This window comes from Corvus brachyrhynchos, unplaced genomic scaffold, assembly GCF_000691975.1.
Source record: "Corvus brachyrhynchos isolate BGI_N302 unplaced genomic scaffold, ASM69197v1 scaffold115, whole genome shotgun sequence".
NCBI classification, from domain to species: domain Eukaryota; kingdom Metazoa; phylum Chordata; class Aves; order Passeriformes; family Corvidae; genus Corvus; species Corvus brachyrhynchos.
The window spans coordinates 9352217-9370100 of record NW_008239553.1 but is presented as its reverse complement, the minus strand read 5'-3'; the positions used below and the strand labels follow the sequence as shown (position 1 = coordinate 9370100).

At 39.8% G+C, this 17884-nt stretch overlaps 1 protein-coding gene across 3 annotated transcripts in view; it reads left to right on the top strand.

Annotated features, from left to right (window-relative positions):
- Window positions 1-1498: 1498 nt before the first annotated feature.
- Window positions 1499-17884, top strand: part of LOC103620951 (cytosolic phospholipase A2 epsilon-like) — a 21206-nt gene continuing 4820 nt past the window's right edge. The window contains exons 1-16 of one of the 3 annotated variants that reach the window (XM_017742122.1): window positions 1499-1646; window positions 1945-2028; window positions 3918-3990; window positions 4797-4933; window positions 5739-5870; window positions 8800-8840; window positions 9267-9309; window positions 9628-9691; window positions 10963-11129; window positions 11271-11363; window positions 11727-11764; window positions 12916-13051; window positions 14433-14569; window positions 15571-15793; window positions 16454-16568; window positions 17536-17673. In XM_017742122.1, coding sequence (XP_017597611.1) covers window positions 1620-1646; window positions 1945-2028; window positions 3918-3990; window positions 4797-4933; window positions 5739-5870; window positions 8800-8840; window positions 9267-9309; window positions 9628-9691; window positions 10963-11129; window positions 11271-11363; window positions 11727-11764; window positions 12916-13051; window positions 14433-14569; window positions 15571-15793; window positions 16454-16568; window positions 17536-17673 — 1648 coding nt within the window. In that variant the 5' untranslated portion in view covers window positions 1499-1619. Of the gene's footprint in view, window positions 1647-1944; window positions 2029-3917; window positions 3991-4796; window positions 4963-5738; window positions 5871-8799; window positions 8841-9266; window positions 9310-9627; window positions 9692-10962; window positions 11130-11270; window positions 11364-11726; window positions 11765-12915; window positions 13052-14432; window positions 14570-15570; window positions 15794-16453; window positions 16569-17535; window positions 17674-17884 lie in introns of those variants that run through there. The other 2 variants (XM_008639695.2, XM_017742123.1) reach the window with 2 other exon arrangements.

Genomic DNA, 17884 nt, shown 5'->3' with positions numbered 1-17884 from the left:
GAACAAAACAGCCCAACGAAAACCCTTTTTTTGCATAAGTGGTGGTACAACCTAAAGCAGAAACATTCATGTATTGAATGCTTGAGTCTATGAAAGGCAAGACTAATTATAATAATAATTTGAAACTTTATCTAAGGCAGTTCTCATCTAAGGCAGCTCATCTCTACAGGACAGTTTGAATACTCAAATACTTTCATTAGAAATGCTTGAAAAATCAGATTTTTATTTTTTCCTAAGAAGTCCTGCTTTTAAAAAGGGTTTTCAGTCTGACTTAGAAATTTGAGAATTCTAAAAAGTAAAGTTTTAAAAAAACTTATTTCAACTGCAACTTCTTAGTATTGCATAACACCTATTTTTAGTGATTTTAATAATATTTATTGCAATAGCTGGCTTCTGTGCTATTTTTGTATTTTAGTAATAGTACTAGGTCCTTTTGTTTTTATGTGTTGAGTGCTGTTACAGAAAAATAATGGGGAATTATTATAAAATTAAAAGGAAATCAGACTTGACTATTTTAACAGGGATCTTTAAAGACTGAAAAAACCTGTAGGTAGCTATTTTTCTTAAAGCTTCTGAGATTCTAATATCATTTAACAGAAAGCAGCACTTTAGCTAAATAACATTTCCATAAGAAAAGTTCCGGCTGGTTCTGCTGACCTCTTAACATCCTCTATGCAATGGAAATAAAAGAGAAGAAAAGCTACAAAGTGATTTCTTTAACTATTTGCCAATGCCTGTGAGATCCAGCCTCCACTTTGTGGCTGTAATTTGTAGTGAACTTGGTGAAAATCCTTGCAGTTGTGCATCTGGCTGAAGAAGTTGGTGGGGGCTGGAACTTCCCCCGGACATCTCTCTGATGCCTTGATGGGGCTGCCTGAAAACAGAGGCTAGACAAAATTAAGAGAATAAAAGCAGGTATTTATTGAAGGGCCTTCAAGGTACACTTTGGGCAGTCAAAAGCCTTCAAAGAGGCTATACCCAAAATGGATGACAGAGTCATGGGTTTTTCACACTTTTGTAATTTTGGTCCATTTAATATTGGGGTTAATTCTCCAATTACAATTTCAGGTAATGAAGTCATTACCCCACGTTTGTTCCCCCCTTTAGAGGCTTTGTGTACATATTTCGGGGCCTGAGACAGTAAGGTGTCCTTGAAGTCCAGGCCTAGAGAGGATTTGTTTTGTCTGACCAGAATGGGAGAACAGGAGCTAATAGTCTATATGGAGTCATAGAGATGCACACTAAAACATTACAGGATATGAAAAATATAAAAGCTAAAATCCTCTGTGTGTACTTATTCAGAGCTTATGGTGGTGGATAATGACTTGATTCTGGGATTAGCCTATGATAAAATGTTTGACCCATCTCCTTTTTCCCCCTAAATCACTGTGGTGTTAAAAAGAAAAAAAAAAAGAAAAGGCAAGTCTTCATGTGGCACAGAACAAGTGCATCATCTGTGCTTTTGAAATCAGTGGGAGGTGGAGCCATGAGTCAATCTATACAACTCTTCTTCTCTGCCACAGCTGCTTGGAAAATACTGTGGTCCAGGAGCACCTACCAGCTGGGAGACACACAGACTGGAGTGTTACTGTGGTGCTTTTTATGAAACAAAGATACTGATGGCATCGTCGACCTGTTCACCTTTGGTAAGAGAAGATCAGTGGTGGGGCAGAAGAATCTCTTTGGCTTGATTTGAGATTCATCAAAAGGAAATGCTTGGGAAAAACGGATCCTTAAATTTCAAATGTGTCTACAGTAGGCAGATTTATTAGTAAAAGAAGCAGGTAGATGGTCTTGGTGAGATGGATATATCTCATCATGTAGAGGAGAAATGGGAGAAGTGCTAGGGTCTCCTGATACTGCTGTGGTGAATCTGAGTAGAAACTGAAAATGACTGACTGCTGGGTTTCATCACTGGCCCCTCTTTTGGCTCTTTGTCCCCAGGATCGGTTCATCCAAGCAAACCTGCACAGGAAGATTGGAATCAGGAGGAGGGATCATGAAAGACCGTGCAGCGCTGAAGATGAGGTACTGTATAGAAGGCAGTTTCTGGATTGCAAGGAGAGAGCTGCAGGGCATAAAGGATGGCATTGTTACCTGCAGTCTTTGTCAGCCTTTCCAGTCTCTCCCCAAGCTTAACTGTTACTGTGAGAAGTGACATTTATTAACAGTTAGTTAAGCGAATATTTGCTTCTTCTGTGAGTGTGCTCTCTAGAGTGTAAAGCATTCACTGTGACTTAGGGGTTGGGAAGATGATGAACTTGTGGTTTAAATGCTAGGCAAGGAACTGGGAGAGCTGGATTTTAGTCTTGGTTTACTGTGGTATGATTATATGATGGTAGTCATACCTCATAACACCCAAGGCTTAGTCCTTAAATTGTTTTTCCTTTACTTTATGGAGGCAGATCAGCAAATAAAATGGCTTACTCCAATGTCTGCCACTTCTGAACACTGATTTTTATGAAGATGAACTGGTTTTGGAAAGTACTGAATATGGTACATACAAGATATGTTACAAATTAATCAGTTTTATGAGTAATGGCTGGTTGAAAAGATATGTAGTAACTTAAAAATAAAAATAGTATGATATGTTTTTTCTCCCCTGGGTTTTCTCAATCTGTTTCCTAGCTGTATTCAGTGCAAAAATATGAAGCTAACTCTTTCTTAGATCTGGGAGACCAGTGAATTAACTAACTGCTAGCACTATGGAATAATAATTGTGTTTGTGTCTGTATAGTTGCTTAGTACTTAAGCCGTCTCATGAATAAGTTTTCTCCAAACTCATGGATATCGATGAGGATGAAAAATTAATCCTCTGTATTTGGGATGAAATGTTGAGCTTGCAGCAATTAGGATCATGTTCGTCTTTCATTCTCCATCTCCAGAAACACTGCTGTCAAAAATTGTGCTGAGGTTGATGGGCTTCTTTCAGACCTTCTGATTTTGTTCAAAGGACACTTTCTGAGAGAAAAGTGTTGAGTTGAGAATCTTTTCAGTAGGCTGTAAATAACATTTGGCTTGGTGACTTATTGATTTCTAGATGTTCAGTCTGCTTCTGTCTGTCAGGACAGTGGTGTATCAAAATAAGAGGTACACAAGCAGGTCCTAAGCAGGCAGTTTCTCAGAAATCATGATTCTTTGGAGATTTAATTGCTTTTTTCAATTTAATTAATGGAGATACTGCTTCTGCATGTATTATTTTACTTTTGATGCTCTTCAACACTGTCTTGTTTTTCCTGTAACCAAGTGTAGGGTTGCATGTAGCTGTGATGGGGAGTGGAGTGAGAGCAGAAAAAATGGAGAGAGTTGTGGAGCCTTCAAGCTATTCCCCTGTAGAACCCTACACTGTGGGATGTCAATATTGCTATGCCTCAGTGCTTCTCCTTGGTAGATCAATCAGGTCAGCCTAGGTTTGTCCTGATTAAGCCAAGACATTCTGAATCACCTGTTTGTGCCTTTGTGCCTTTGTTTTTTGTGTATGTGCATTCACATACAATTATAGCTTTTCTTGCTTATTAGTGTTTAATTACATAATCTAACACACTGCCAGTTTTACTTTGTGTTCTCAGCTTTCCATTTTCTTACATTGTTTAGAGCTTTATTTAGTGATTCCTGCTTTCTTCACTCCTGGTTCTTTTAAAAACCTTAGTTTATACACATATATCCATTCTGCTTGCTGTGTTAATGAGGTTTCATTTTGATTAATGTAGACCCTAGTTATGAATGACAGGTCATCTTTATGCAATGTCAAATCACAAGAAAGTATTTACTCTCAGAAAACGTCTCAAATAGTTAAAATGAAAGCATATTCACTGTGTTAATGACAGAATGCCCTTTGTGGTGTTATAGGATAAGCCATGTTATTTATATCTGAGTTAATTGCTAATAATTAAGGTATTTTTCCCATTATTCTGCAGCCAGAAGTGCCTCAGTTGTGCTGGCTTTCTGTAAAAATTATAAGCATGAGAAATCTCCGCAAAGCGGATCTGTGTAAGTATCACTGCTGGCATATTTATAGCTTAGCAAGAAAATTACTGTCACCTGATTTTATTACTCTTGTACACCTGTTGCTTGGATTACAGTAATATTTCAGGAGGTTTTGGGTGAAGAAGTTGTATTTATTTTAATTTTCATTTAAATTCAAAATAACTTAGAAAACACTTAAAACCAGAAAGGAAATAGACTAGAAATTCTGTGTTGGAGAAGAAGTTATCCTTCCCTTTATCAGCTGCTCTGTCGTATTTCCCTTTCTTCTAATTCTTCAGTGCCTCTTTTTCCAGGTTGCCCAATTCCCTTCTGAAAGGAGCATCTTTGTGAAAGATACAGGAAAAATCAGTAGTTGCTTTGGATGCTGCTGTGTTTGTGTCTTCATTGTTCTGTCAGTGTGGATGACTTGTGCATTACAATTAGATGTAAAACTAAAATTTCCATTTAATTTTAAAAAGTGGCATTTCAATAAGCGAAGTAGTATATGAATTTTTTTGGAAACTGCCAAATATTTGAAAACAGGTGTTAAAAAATCACAAGAGCCAGAGTACTTAGTTCAAATAAAATACTGTTGAAATAAAATACTTTGGCTCTTGTTATCATACAGAATTAGTGGTTTAAAATTGACTTTCTTTGAAACAGATATAAATCTAAATAGAAAAGTTAAATAACTCTAAGCTCAGAATATTTTCCTTTGGGTTTAATGAAATATTTAGGACTCCTCAGAGGTTAAGCTTTTCTTTCCCTGACTGGGCAAAAGAAATAATAACAAAGTTCTGCTGTACTAATCATGCAACTTGTTAACACAGGGAGCCAGACTGATTGCTATGTCAAGCTGTGGCTGCCAACAGCTTCATGTCAGGAAGCCCAGACAAGAACTGTACGCAACTGCAGAAACCCTGTCTGGAATGAAACTTTCCACTTCGTGATACAGAGTGAAGTAAAGGTGGGATCTGCTGCTGGGACAGTGAGCAGGTGCTTGCTAAAGAGGGCATCTTCACCTGCTGTGTGCAGGCTCTTTATGAGACCCTTGAGGCTCACACAGACCTTGAACTCAGTTAACATGACTGAAAGAAATAGTTTAAACTCAGAAGGTAGTGGAGTATCTGGAATTAGGTTGAATGCTTCTTCCTGTCCCAGAACAGTTGTAAAAAACTGTTAAAATGTTTATAGAGTTAGCAGAAATAGATGAGCAGTCAGAGTGCAAGTGATACCAAGTCTAGACTCTGAGTCAACTTCTCATGGTTTAACAGCGCTGCATCTTCTCATGCTTCCATGGGCAATCTGAGCCCTGAGGAACTGTGAGGGGAATTGCTATAATTCAGATCTGGTTAAGAGTTTGGTAGTGTGCTTTAACTTCCGTTTGTAAAGGGCTAAGAATTTCCCCTTTATTATTGCTTTTTGATGAAATGCCAAAATTTCTCAAGGTAGTAATTTTGAATCCACAAATGATCTGAGGAATAGCATGTGTAACTCTGCTCTGCCTGGTGCATGTTACCATCATACATGTCACTTATATTTCCTCTTCTCTGGAGCTCTTTTTGGCTGCCAAATCTGATGATTTACCTCTGTTAGGGTTAGTCCCTGGCTCTGCAGTCTGAGCCACACGGGCTGTGAGCTGAGCTCCATGCTGTCACAGGAGTCTGTCCACATGAACAACATGAGGGCTGAATGTTGGCTCTTGCTGGACCTTCCTTTTGGGCTCAGTAGTGCCAGAATGTGTCATTTACATCCTTCTCTGCCTCTCTCAGAACATCCTGGAGCTGACAGTCTGTGATGAGGATACTTTTACACCAGATGACCAGCTTATGACTGTTCGCTTTGATGTGGCTAAAATCCAACCTGGAGAAAAAGTTCGCCTGCATTTTGAGTTGAATCCAGAGGTGAGTGGATAGAGAAAATAATACTCTTGTTTAGAATTTTGTCTCAAGTTACTACCTTTATTAAACATTTAATTGGTGTCACACAGAAACTTTGTTAAAAAAGATGTTACTAAAAAAAGTTAAATGCTTGGGTTTTAGGAGAAGGATCACAAACATCCCCTGTTGTGACTAGAATTAGATGCAAAATGCTTCTCCTATTCTTAATTTTTTTTTCTTTTTTTTTTAAATTTCAAAAATATATTTTGAAAAATCAGAGAATAAGAGTCAAAAATTAAGAAGCTGATGTTTAGGGGGTCTCATCACTTTTGTAGGAGACTGGCAGAGCAGGGGTGGGAACAACCCTGTTCCCCTTTCCAGGCAGTTGCCCTTACCCTTTGGCAAGTAGCTCATAGGGGTATCTCCTCTCAGCTTCACCAGGGATTTTGGCCAGTTATTTCAGATAATGTGCTTTCTTAATGAAGTATTTCATTCTTGTAATAATATATTAGGGTTTTTTCGTCCTCTAATAAACAACTTCAAGAAAAAAAAGTCTCAGCAAGTCTGCTTATGCTCCTTCGTTACAGCATTACAAATTTATTTTAGAGGGGTTGAGCCAGCACAGAAGGGGCAGGCCTTGACAAATATCATCAGTATTTTATTTTTTTCTAATTGACTGTATGACCTAAGAGTTTTATTTGCTGCATGTGTCTCAAAGAATATTGTATTTGGTTGTATTAAAGAGGAGATAAAGAGTATCTTATGAAACACTGAGTGGATGAAGTTGCTGAGAGGAGAGGTAGAGAAAACGCACTCGTCTTCAAAGAGAGCAGAATATGTACTCAGATTACTTTCTGCAAAATGTAACACCACCTCTGTTTGGAGGGTGTAGTGACAGAACTTCAGGGCTTTTTCACTCTTCTGCTAAGGGCTTCAATCTACAGTTCCCGGGAACTGATGTGCTCCGTTTATTTCTATATCACTGTGTCAGACAGGCTCTTTGGGAAACACTCTTGTCTGTTTTTCATATTATTACTGCTTTGGAGAGTGTTTATTAGCTACTCTTTTAGAAGGCCAATCCTTACTAAGGACTGCTTTCTAAACCTGTTTCAGCTGGCTACAGCCTTCCTCAGAAAAAGCCTCATGTGACTGAGATAATTCCAGGTGTGGTTCAAACCCTGAGTTTGCTCTGAGGCATGTGCAGAGCTGTCTTAGCCTATTAGCAAGGTGGAAGTGGTGGAGGTCAGACTAGGTGAGCTGTTTCTCAGGAACATCCTGGTCAAGATGCCCTTCTTTGGTTTGTGACAAATTAGGCACCCATGAGGCATCACAGATTATGGTCTGTACATGGATTTTTAGAAGACGTAAGGGTTGGGTTTTTTTTTTTTTTGAAAGTTATTTAGTAATGCAACAGGCTGGGCAATGTTAATAATAGGCTGTAGAGCCACCTCTGCCCATAATGATTTCTTTAATCTACCAAGGTATCTCAGAAGGAGGGCTGAGGAGGTCAGATGGGTGATGTCAGAGCAGCAGGATAGCTTTGCCTCCTGCTCTCTGTGGCGTAACAAGTATTTCCATTGCTATGCTCTGGGTTTTTCACCCACAAATATGTGAGCGGGACTTAAATATAATTTGTGTGAGTGTAAAACAGCATAAGAAGGATGGGAACATAAGGCAAGCACAATTAGGCAGATGCTATGAGCCAGGTTGTTCTGAACCTTGTTTCTGCTATTCTTTGGACAAAGGTGGAATAGACCATCAGATAGGGTGGATAGTACAGTCTGGGCACAATCAGATATTTGATACAGTCTGTCTTGCATCTTGTGAGGTGACTGCTTTCTAAAATCTGTGCCTCAGCCTTCTATTACAATCTTATAACCACTGTAATTCTCATGAAATAGAGACTTTGGGAGAAATTACCAAGCAGAACTACCTACTGCTGGGTTACATGCCACAGATGCAGCTGTAAGAGAAGCCATCAGAGATGTCTTATTTACTGATATGAACTAGTAAATACAAAATTGCTCTTCACTTTTACTGTAAAGATAAGTTTACCATGGCAGCTGCATTGTCAGATTTGGCATGTTTTTCAAAGTCATTTCACAAAGTTCAAGTATGATGTGCAGCCAGACAGAAGTGATATTTTTCAGTGAATGTTAGTTATTCCGAATATGAAAGAAAAAGTGTTTCATCACTTGGCCGAAAGAGATTTATATCATCCAATAACTAGTGTTTTCCTCCCTGTGGTCGATTCAGAAGATCTCTTTGATATAGTTTTTTAGTGTGGTATTTCCTGGATTAGCTGTATCCCACAGAGCAGCAAGTGGCTGAAGCAATACAGTTATTCAGTCTCTTTTATATGTTGGTTTGCTACTCTGTTGCTGTTCTCATTCTTATACTTTTCCTGTCTCTTTTCCTCTTGATTTGTCTCTCCTTAGCTCTTTCCGTGATTTCCCTTCACAGCTTCAGTCTTCTCTCTTCTTCCCTTCACCCTGGCAGTTTTTATTTTCCAAGTTTGTCCCTCGTCCCACCCTTTTTAAGTGTTTAATCATTTTACTTTGCAAGTTCTTTTGTTTTAACCAAGGCATACTCCCTATTTATTCACTGTACTAGGTCCATTCATTCTTAAGTATGTTCTCCTACGTCATTCACCTGCTAGTCTTCCCTTCCTCAGCATTGATTGGCCCACGTCTTATCCTACTAATAAATAAATAATAGGACCCTTGCTCCCTATTCTGTGATACTTAATCTTCTCTTTCTTGGTGGGGACAGCTGGTTTGTAAACAGCAGAGCAGTGGAGAGGTGAAATCAAAGGGTGGCCACAGAAAACTGTATCCATTCATATTATGATGTAGAGGGTGTGGGAACAGAGAGCATTTTAAAAAAATTGTCAGAATTGTATCAGAGGAAAATGTTTTTTCATTCATAAGTTAAAAGTAAATCCTATTTTCAGAATCAGGAAGAACTAGAAGTGGAATTTCTGCTGGAAAACATGTAAGTAAAGCCTAAATGTTAAAGAGGTTCTCATCAGAAAACTGTATTTTAGAGGGAGTGGTAAAGCAGCATTGGAGAAGTGGCTCCATGTACCTGCTTTCAGATGCCCCACCTCAACATCTTCTCCATTGTTGCTTTTCTCGCCTGAATTTGAGTGATAGTCTCACTGTTTATGGCTGAGAATGGGCGTTTATTTGTGATTCAGCCTAAGAGAGATGATACTCATCAGGAGCAATAAGAAAGAAGGAGAATCCTTGGGAAGGTGTGGGACTGTGATCTGGCAGAGGATGCAAGACAGAGGGGAAAGATAGAAGTGCTGATGGTACTTGTCAGCTAGAAAAACTGAGCTCAGAGAACTATTTGCTTTTGGAGGTTTATTGCTTATATATGCACTTTTAAATAAACCTTTTTGGTTTTGCTTTTCAGACCAGGTGTATCTGAGAAGATAATTACTAATGGCGTACTAGTGGTAATTATAATTTTTTATATGCCAATCTTACAGTAAGGCAAAACTGAAGGATGTGGTTGGAAGATAGGGAGAAAAATTTCTTGTGTTAACTGTTGGGGACTGAATGGTATTTAAATGTAATGACAGATCCCCAGTTATTCTGGTGTTCTTGACCACAGTATTATTCGCAAGATTTGTACAAGATAATCAGCTTCTACAAATTCTTCATGCCCACAGACCATCATGGCCAAGCATGGTGTTTCTACAGGACCCCTACAACCTCAGTGATAATCCTGAACTGTTTCTGTGACCAGTGATTTTACTGCTTCTCTCTTCCAGTCTCGTGAAGTTTCCTGTTTGGAAGTACATGTGAATGAAACAAAAATGAAGAGTTCTCACAAAAGTGAGTTTACTGATTTAAATTGTTTGTCACTGCTTTTTTGTGCTATGGGAAATGCAGCTGAATCTGGATAAATATTTGGTCTGTTTTAGTCTATCAGGGCTGCTTGGGGTTTGAAGGGTTTCCTGAATTACCTACTTGCTGATAGTGAGAATCCTCAGAAGAAGGCTTGACTGTGTAGCTTAAGAGAAACTGTGAAGGTGGCTGGGAGACTTGGAAACATCACTGCAGTGTGATGGAACTGAAGTACCTTTAGCTCTGTTTTCTGGTGAAAACAGAAAGTAAAAGAATGGAGACATAACTCTCAGGAGGAGAAAGACTTCAGTGAAAGCTCAGGGGATGTGAATGCCGCTAGCGGCATCCACTGCTGTAACACACACTCTCTGTCACCAGGCACGGTGTCACAAATGGTTTAGGTCACTTAAAGAATCCCTGGCAAAGACATCAGCAAATGCAGGTTTAATATAAATTTGTAAAAGTGTGACAAAGTTTGATGGCAAGGTTCTATCTATTATTTACTTCATACCTGAAGCATACAAAGAAAAATCAGATTAGAATCAATCTAGAATTGTTTATGTGGAGACTGGGGATGCAAAAAGATAAAGATGGAAAAGGAAAGGGTACCAGGAGTGGAGGAGATCCTCACACTGAGCTGTGAGTTTCAGGGTGGACCCTCTTGCCAAACTTAGCCTCAGACTTGATCGTTTGTCTAAAGGATTCAGAACCACTTAATCATCATGTAATTTAACATTTACAAAGCGATTCAGTGGGATTTCCTATAAGCACAACGATAAATAACTTAATTAGGGATGTAAGACGGTCACATTCATACTACACCTGCTATGGGGTATTCAAATCAATTCCCACATGCTTTCACACAAAGAATTATGCACAAAGGTGCCTGCTAAAAATTCCCCTCAGTTTAATTCCCCTTAATTTAAGTTGGTGAAATACTCACAACAGATGCCTTTGCATTTCTCAATGGATGAAGGGTTGAGCCTCGAGGAGTCAGGGATGGCAGTCCAGACTCTGCCACTGGCTTTTGGGATCAGTTCTCTGAGTATCACAAGCTTGAGAGCTGGTCAGTTCTGAGGCCCTCCAGTCCAGGGGTGCTCAAAGGGCCAGGTACTGCACACTAGTCACAGGGGAAGAAAAACGCTGTGGTCCAAATTAACCTTAGTTAAGGCTGCTGGGCTTAACTTGGGGCACTTTTATTTGCTAATTTCAGGGCTAGGTGCAGTTAACCTCTCCCTGCGGTTTGCTTTTGTTCTTAGGGAGAGATTTCACATTCACAATGAAAGGATCTTATGAAGAAATCCAGGATATTTCCAAAGGTCCTTACTCCAGACCAGGAAGCAGTGAAACCACCAGGTTCCACTATATCAAGCACAGTCAACCCAGACTGCTCATGACCCTGCCAAAGGAGCATTTTTTCTGTTGTGTATGTTTTGCTTATGGATAATGATAACACCTAACATAAATTTTGGGAGAATAATCATGAGTTAACCCTTATCTGGTGCTTTTGTGTCTAGGGTTTATAAATAATATTCTCCTTATAACATTTTCCCCCTCTTTAAATCAGCATGGCTCAGGTAGGAGGGAAATGGATGTGAGTAATCCCCTGGCTGTGCCTCTCCATTCTTTGGACTTGGGAAAGAAAGTGACACTGATGAGAGTGAGTATCCTTTGACAGTATTTGGAATTCTTTCAACAAGGTAAACTGTATGTATGTGATATCTGGTCATGTATTAATTTCGTTACTAAAAATGCATTAGTGAGTTATTTGTATGCTTAGCTCTGCCTACATTTAGAAACATAACTATGATTTGGGGGAAAATAGGATATTCAGAATTTCTGGCTGCTTTAAAAGTAGTTTAAAAGCAGGATGTTAGTGAGGATTGTGTGCTGAAGGCCTGAGAAGAGACCAAAAATTTATCATTAGACTATATATGTGAATAATTCCTAATACTGTAGAACTTGCTTTTACAAAATTTCAATTCTATTTAAAATTTATGGTGTTTTCATTCTTGATTTCCAGGGGGAATCTTATGAAGTTTCTGTGAATGAGGAAAATAGGTAAATCTTTTATTGCTTTTGAATAATTACTTGGGCCACCTCCTTTCATAGTATCATCTTTAGATGAGAGGAAGCTACATCTTAAAGTAGATAATTTCAAAACAGATAATAAAGATGACTAAAATATGGGGAAGGGTTAATAAAATGCTTTAAAGTTTTTAAAGCTTTTAAATTGGTTCGTAAGAATTTAGAATGGAATAGGTGGTAGCTAGTTATGGGGTATAAACCATCACAATGTTTTTCCTACTGTTGACACTTTGTAATTTTGATACTTAAACATCCCTGTCTTGTAACGTTTATCTATAATACATGCACGTTTATGTGTACCACATTTCTAATATGTTTCTAGCACTGTTATAAATTTACAAGACATCTACAGGTCATTTTTCAAAGAAACATATGGGCGGTAATTAATTTATTGACTGGCTTGCAGAGATTTTCTGAAGGGCAACATTACCCCCTGTTGATGAGTTAGCTTCATTGCAAGCCTTAGTTTCAGGTGAATGATAAATCAGAGGTTTTTACTGAATGATATTCAGAGAAGAGACTGAGAGCTTTTTTTTTTCCCTTTCTCTTCTGAAAAAAACCTCTGAAACAGGAGCCCTGTGGGAAAAAAAAGGTTATAGAATGAATCATGCACATGATTTTTGTAATAGTGTGCAGAAGGCATAAATTTAAGAGACACCTCACTCAAATAGAGCACAAATTCTTTGTAAAGATAAGCCTAACTCGGTATTAGGGTCCTTTTAACTAAAGTGTGTTAAGTTTAAATAAGTACTTAAGCCCCCTTTGTGCTTCAGGAAACAAACGCATAGCAAGAGAATGTGAAGAGGTGTCCAAATACCAGAGTTCAATGTGAAACAGCTTGAATCCAGCTTGTTTGCTTGTTTTAAACAAGCAGAATATTTTATTTATGTAACTTCCTTATCGTTGTGTGAAATTGTTCAGGACATAATTCTGGTCTAAAATCTCCACAGGAAGGCACAAACACAGGGTCTGGGATGTGCATACACCTGCTTTCAATTGCGTGGGGGGACTTTCATGTATATGGAAGCATCGTTACTTTAAACTGGTTTACTGTTGTTGGTTTTGCTGAATGTCTCCAGCAGAAATGGCTACAGGCAATGCTTTGTCCTTTTCTTATCCTCCAGTTGCAAGAATTTAGATTTGCGCTTGGGGTTTGATCTGTGTGCAGAGGAAAAGGATTTCATTGGTAAAAGGAAGAAGGTGGTTGCTGCTGCTCTGAAAAATGTTCTTCATCTAGATGAAGACCTGCAGGAGGATGAGGTATGTGGGACAGCATCTTGGGAACTTGAAGTATTATGAGCCACTTTGGGACAAGTGGCTGTGATGTATTTGCATGACTGCCCATATAGCTCTTCCACATATTCTAGACTAAATTGTATAGGCCAGGTTGTCATTTGCACCTAAGACCATATCCAAGTTTTTGGCACAGAGGATGAAAGAGGAACTGTCAGTAGGTCAGTTATAGCCCTTTATTCTCTGCCAACCTCTGTCCTCACTCAGGGGCACCTAAAAGCTGTATTTGCTGACGAGCTGGTGTGTGTATAACCAAGCCTGGTGAAATCTGATGGCTCAGACTGAGACCATTTCTCCTCTTTGTCACCTCTTCTCTGCTACCACAAGGCTCACAGAGAAGGCTGCAACTCTCCCACAGCACACTGGTACAGTAGCATCTGTCTTGTGTGTTTTTTGGTGTTACCTCTTGCTTCCTCCTCTCCTGGGGATCCCTGAACTCAGAGGTAGCTGCTCCATTACTGGTGGACAATAATCTGTTATGGGGCTGTGGTGCTTGGAGGAAGAGTCTGGGACAATGTGCCTGTGTGGTGTTTCCTCCACTGCTCTGTTCAGATCCCGTGTGTGCAGGACAGCCTTTGTCAACCAAATTAAAGTGCTCATGAACTTAAATAGCAAGTAGAATAGGACTTGCTGTTATTAAATGAGAATAAAAGGGTTTTGAGCCATATTAATAAAAAAAAACCCCGAAGCAGATGGTAAAATACAGTGAAGACAAGATTAAAGGTAATGGCATCATATATTCCTAAAACTGATTATTTGTTGTATCAGTTTTTAAGTGCTGCCTATACATAAAAGGGAGGATGTAACAGGATTGCTGCATCCCTGAAGAGCGTAAAACCAAATTATATATAGCACTGATATCAGGGAAGGTAGAGGTAATCTGGGTTAGAAAGAGGGTGTTAAAATAGATCTATAATGCTGGGCATCATCTGTCTGGGAAATGGAAAGTCTTGTATATATACATAGAGGAAGAAAAATTATGCAGGCAGGTTTTGTGCTGCTCTTCTGACCTTATACTCAGAGCTTTAAAATGTATTCTGAAGGAGACAGCTGAGGAAAAATTAAATACATTGAGAAAATCTGAAAATATGTTTTCACATACAAGAACTGTACTTACAGCTCCTGACTTTCCAAAGCATCACTGATCAGGAAAATGCTTTTGGTGTACACTAAATTCCACCAAAGTTTACACAACTCAAACACACACCTAGGCACTGCCCTGAAGAGGGTGAATTAATCAAAACCTACCTGAATCAGGTGTTGCTGTTACTTTTTGCTGCATTGCCATCACTCATATGTTTCTTCTGGTGATGAGTGGAGTGATTCTGTGCCTTTGTGCGTTGAGCAGGTGCCAGTGGTGGCAGTCGTGACTGCAGCAGGGGGAGTGCGGTCCATGACGGCTATGTTTGGCAGTCTTCTGGCTCTCCAGGAGCTGGGTGTTTTGGACTGTGTGTCATACATCAGTGGCTTATCTGCCACAACATGGTAAGGAGAGTTGGGTTTGTGCTTGCCATTTGTGTTAGCAAAGTGATAACCTGGTGAACAATTTTGCCTTACTGATGAATTTACTCAGCTTGATGCTGGCACTTGGCTTCCTTTTGGCGCTTGTTTTGTGGGACCACTTAGTGCTGTCCTCCTAGAAGAAACAAATCTAATGGGAATGACAGTATTTCTATAACTGCACTGAAGTGTTTACAGAAACAAAAAGAAAAGAGCACAAGCCGGGATGGTTTGCCTTGGTGACTTGTTATCGAGTTGCATGCAACACTTCAAAAGTCCTCTTGTAATATTTTTCTGGCTCAACTCTTACACATCTTTGAAAAACAGACTTTAAAAGAACAGCCCTGAGAAACACAAAATGTCATTCATGCACTCAGTGGTGACTGCCTTGCACAAACCAGGAAGGGTCAAGGGATTTAAAACATTTTGCCTCTGAAGGGCTGCTCTAAAAGTATGTGAGAGAGAACAAGTGGGGTGGGGATGAGAGGGGATGACTGGAGTCTGCTTGAGCTCTGGGAACTCACAGCTCAAGCCTGCCCTTCTGTATGCCAGGCGTCTGAGGTGACCCACCTGCTGCACGCCCAAGGAGGGGGCTCTTGCACTGGCCAGGGCAATATTTGCTGCTAAACTCCAGCTTAACATTTCACGCAAGGTCTGACCCACCTGAGGGAACTGGCCTCAGACAGAAGCTGTGGCTTGGACAAATGGTAATTCTAGTAAAAGCTTGAGTTAAGTTATCAGTGTTGCTTTATTACTCTTCTGATTCTGAGAAAAAACAATTTAGGATGATTTTGAATGTATCTGTGCAGGAAAAAAAAAAATCATTATGAAGTCTAAATTCTGCCTCAGCTTTGAAATGCTCTTCCAAGGTAAAAGTTGGAGGGCAAGAACCTCATGTAGCCTGAAACAAAACACTTATGTGTGTTATAAGCCAAATGAATTGTCATGGGCCCTGTGATGAACCACGGTATCTTTGTTTTATCCAGGACCATGTCAAAGTTATATGAAGATGCAAATTGGTCACAAAAGGATCTCAGTGGGCCAATTGGTGATATCAGGAAACACGTGACCAAGAGCAAGCTGTGCTGTTTCTCTTTGGATCATATGAAATACTATGAAAATAAGCTTTGTGAGAGAAAGCAAGAGGGGCACAAGGTGTCCTTTACAGATTTATGGGGACTCTTCATTGATTGTATGCTACATGATCAGGTATTTTATATTCTCTCTCTCTCTCTTATTTCAGAGGATTTCTAGCTTCCCATGTCTAAGGTTGTGGATTCAGTTAGAGAAAAGACTCTCAAAACATCTGAAGAACTTATTGTTTGGCTTTTTAGAACAAAGGTAACAAAGTAACCCTAAAATGTAAGCATCTGGAGGAGATGTCTGAGCATGTAAAAATTCAAGATGTTAAGGAAACCAATTTTCCATCTTTAATTTTGGGTCAGGTGATCATTCTAGTAACACACAGAGGAGACAAGGCTCTGACAGAGCTAAGTTCAGGCATAGCAATATATACCCATAAGCTGTGTTAAAGGAAGTGGATCTGGGCTGACTTTTCTCTGCAGCATCTCCAAGACAGCTAAATATCTTTCTTTCCTTAAAGCAAGTCATATCCCTGTGACTGTACAGACACTTTTCTTGCATTTTTGCCATGTCCCCCACGCCAAAACTCTCATAAGCACAATGCCTTGGCGAGGGCTCATGGCAGATAACACATGAACACATTTGTGTGACCAAACTACTGAAGCACACAGAACAAAACCTGCTGAGGTTTAGCAGATACTTCATTGATAGTTCATGTTTAGATACTGTAATAACTCCATACATCATGTTCATCTTTTAACAATGACTTCTGCTCTTTGTAAACAGGAGAGTACTCACAAACTCTCGGATCAGCAACTAGCAGTTAAGCAGGGGCAGAATCCACTCCCCATATACCTGTCCCTCAATGTCAAGGATGATTTCAGCACTTTGGATTTTAAAGGTACAGATTATCATATACCCTCCTATAACCTGAAGAGTCTCCTTTTAAGGCTGATTTATTGCCAAAACTCTTTACTGTAAGTTCAAGCCAATAAATCTTTTAATTAATTTCTTTTCTCCTGTTTTCATATCTGCTTTCTGATTTGGATGAAAAACATGCGTCCTAATACTATGGAACTACCAGTGCTGTAGATACTGCTCGGTGGGGGGATGGAGATGTCTTTTGCTGGCAGCTTTTAGAGCCACTACTTTTCTCACTCATCCCCACCTACTCCCCACAGCCCCTTTCAGCTGCTGGGTCTTCTGCCCAGGAAGCAGTAGTCCAAGAGAGCTGTGAAGAGTGGGGAGGAGGGCAAGGAAGGGAGGAGAAAGGAAAAGATGGAGAGGGGTGAGAGCAGGAGTCAGCTCCCTGCAGCCAGAGAGGGATCTGAGGAGGGGCAGTGCCCTGTGCCATGATCAGAGACCTTGATCACTATTCCCATAGTGTTTCCAGCATAAATGAAGCAGGATGTCCTGCAACTGAACCCGGTCGTCTGCTCCTAGGCACAGTTGCAAGGTTTCTGTGTGGGGAGGGTGTTTGTTTGGGTTTTTTATCCTCTTGGCAGTGATTATGAGAGTTTTAAGAACGAATAGTAGCTGGTGTCATTGCTGACTCAGGGGAACTAAAAATGCCACACTATGTGCAGGGCCTTTGCAATCAGTGGACTTTCAGCTCCAGGTTTGGCTTCTTAGTGCAGAAATGGACCTGAATCCCAAGATGAATGGATTTTGGTGGAGGAGATGAATTTGGCTTTTGCATTCATGTATGCTGAAGGGCACCTGTTTGTTTCAAAACATGGTGATTTGAACTGGCTGTCACCACCATGGTGAAGCTGTAGGCCTTGTTTTTCCAGCTTCTGATTCTCTAAGCTGATTTTTACATGTGTTTGGGTAGCTGCAATAGACCCACTTTGATGCCTTATTTGCAGAGTGGGTGGAGTTCACACCTTACGAGGTAGGTCTCCTGAAATATGGGGCCTTTGTTCGTTCAGAGGATTTTGGTAGTGAGTTCTTCATGGGTCACCGGATGAAGAAGATCCCAGAATCCCACATCTGCTTCTTGGAAGGTAATTCATTATTGCAAGAAAACGTGACCTTAAGAGCTGGCTACACAGAGGTGCTCTGCAAGTTGGAATACTAGTACACCACAGAATGTATCTGATGCAATTTCAATCTCAAACAAACCAGCCAAAAGTGACAAAAGAGGAAACGAATTCTTGAGACAAATGTGACTCATTTGCTGAATGTGTTAGGTTAGACCTAAATAGAACACCCCCC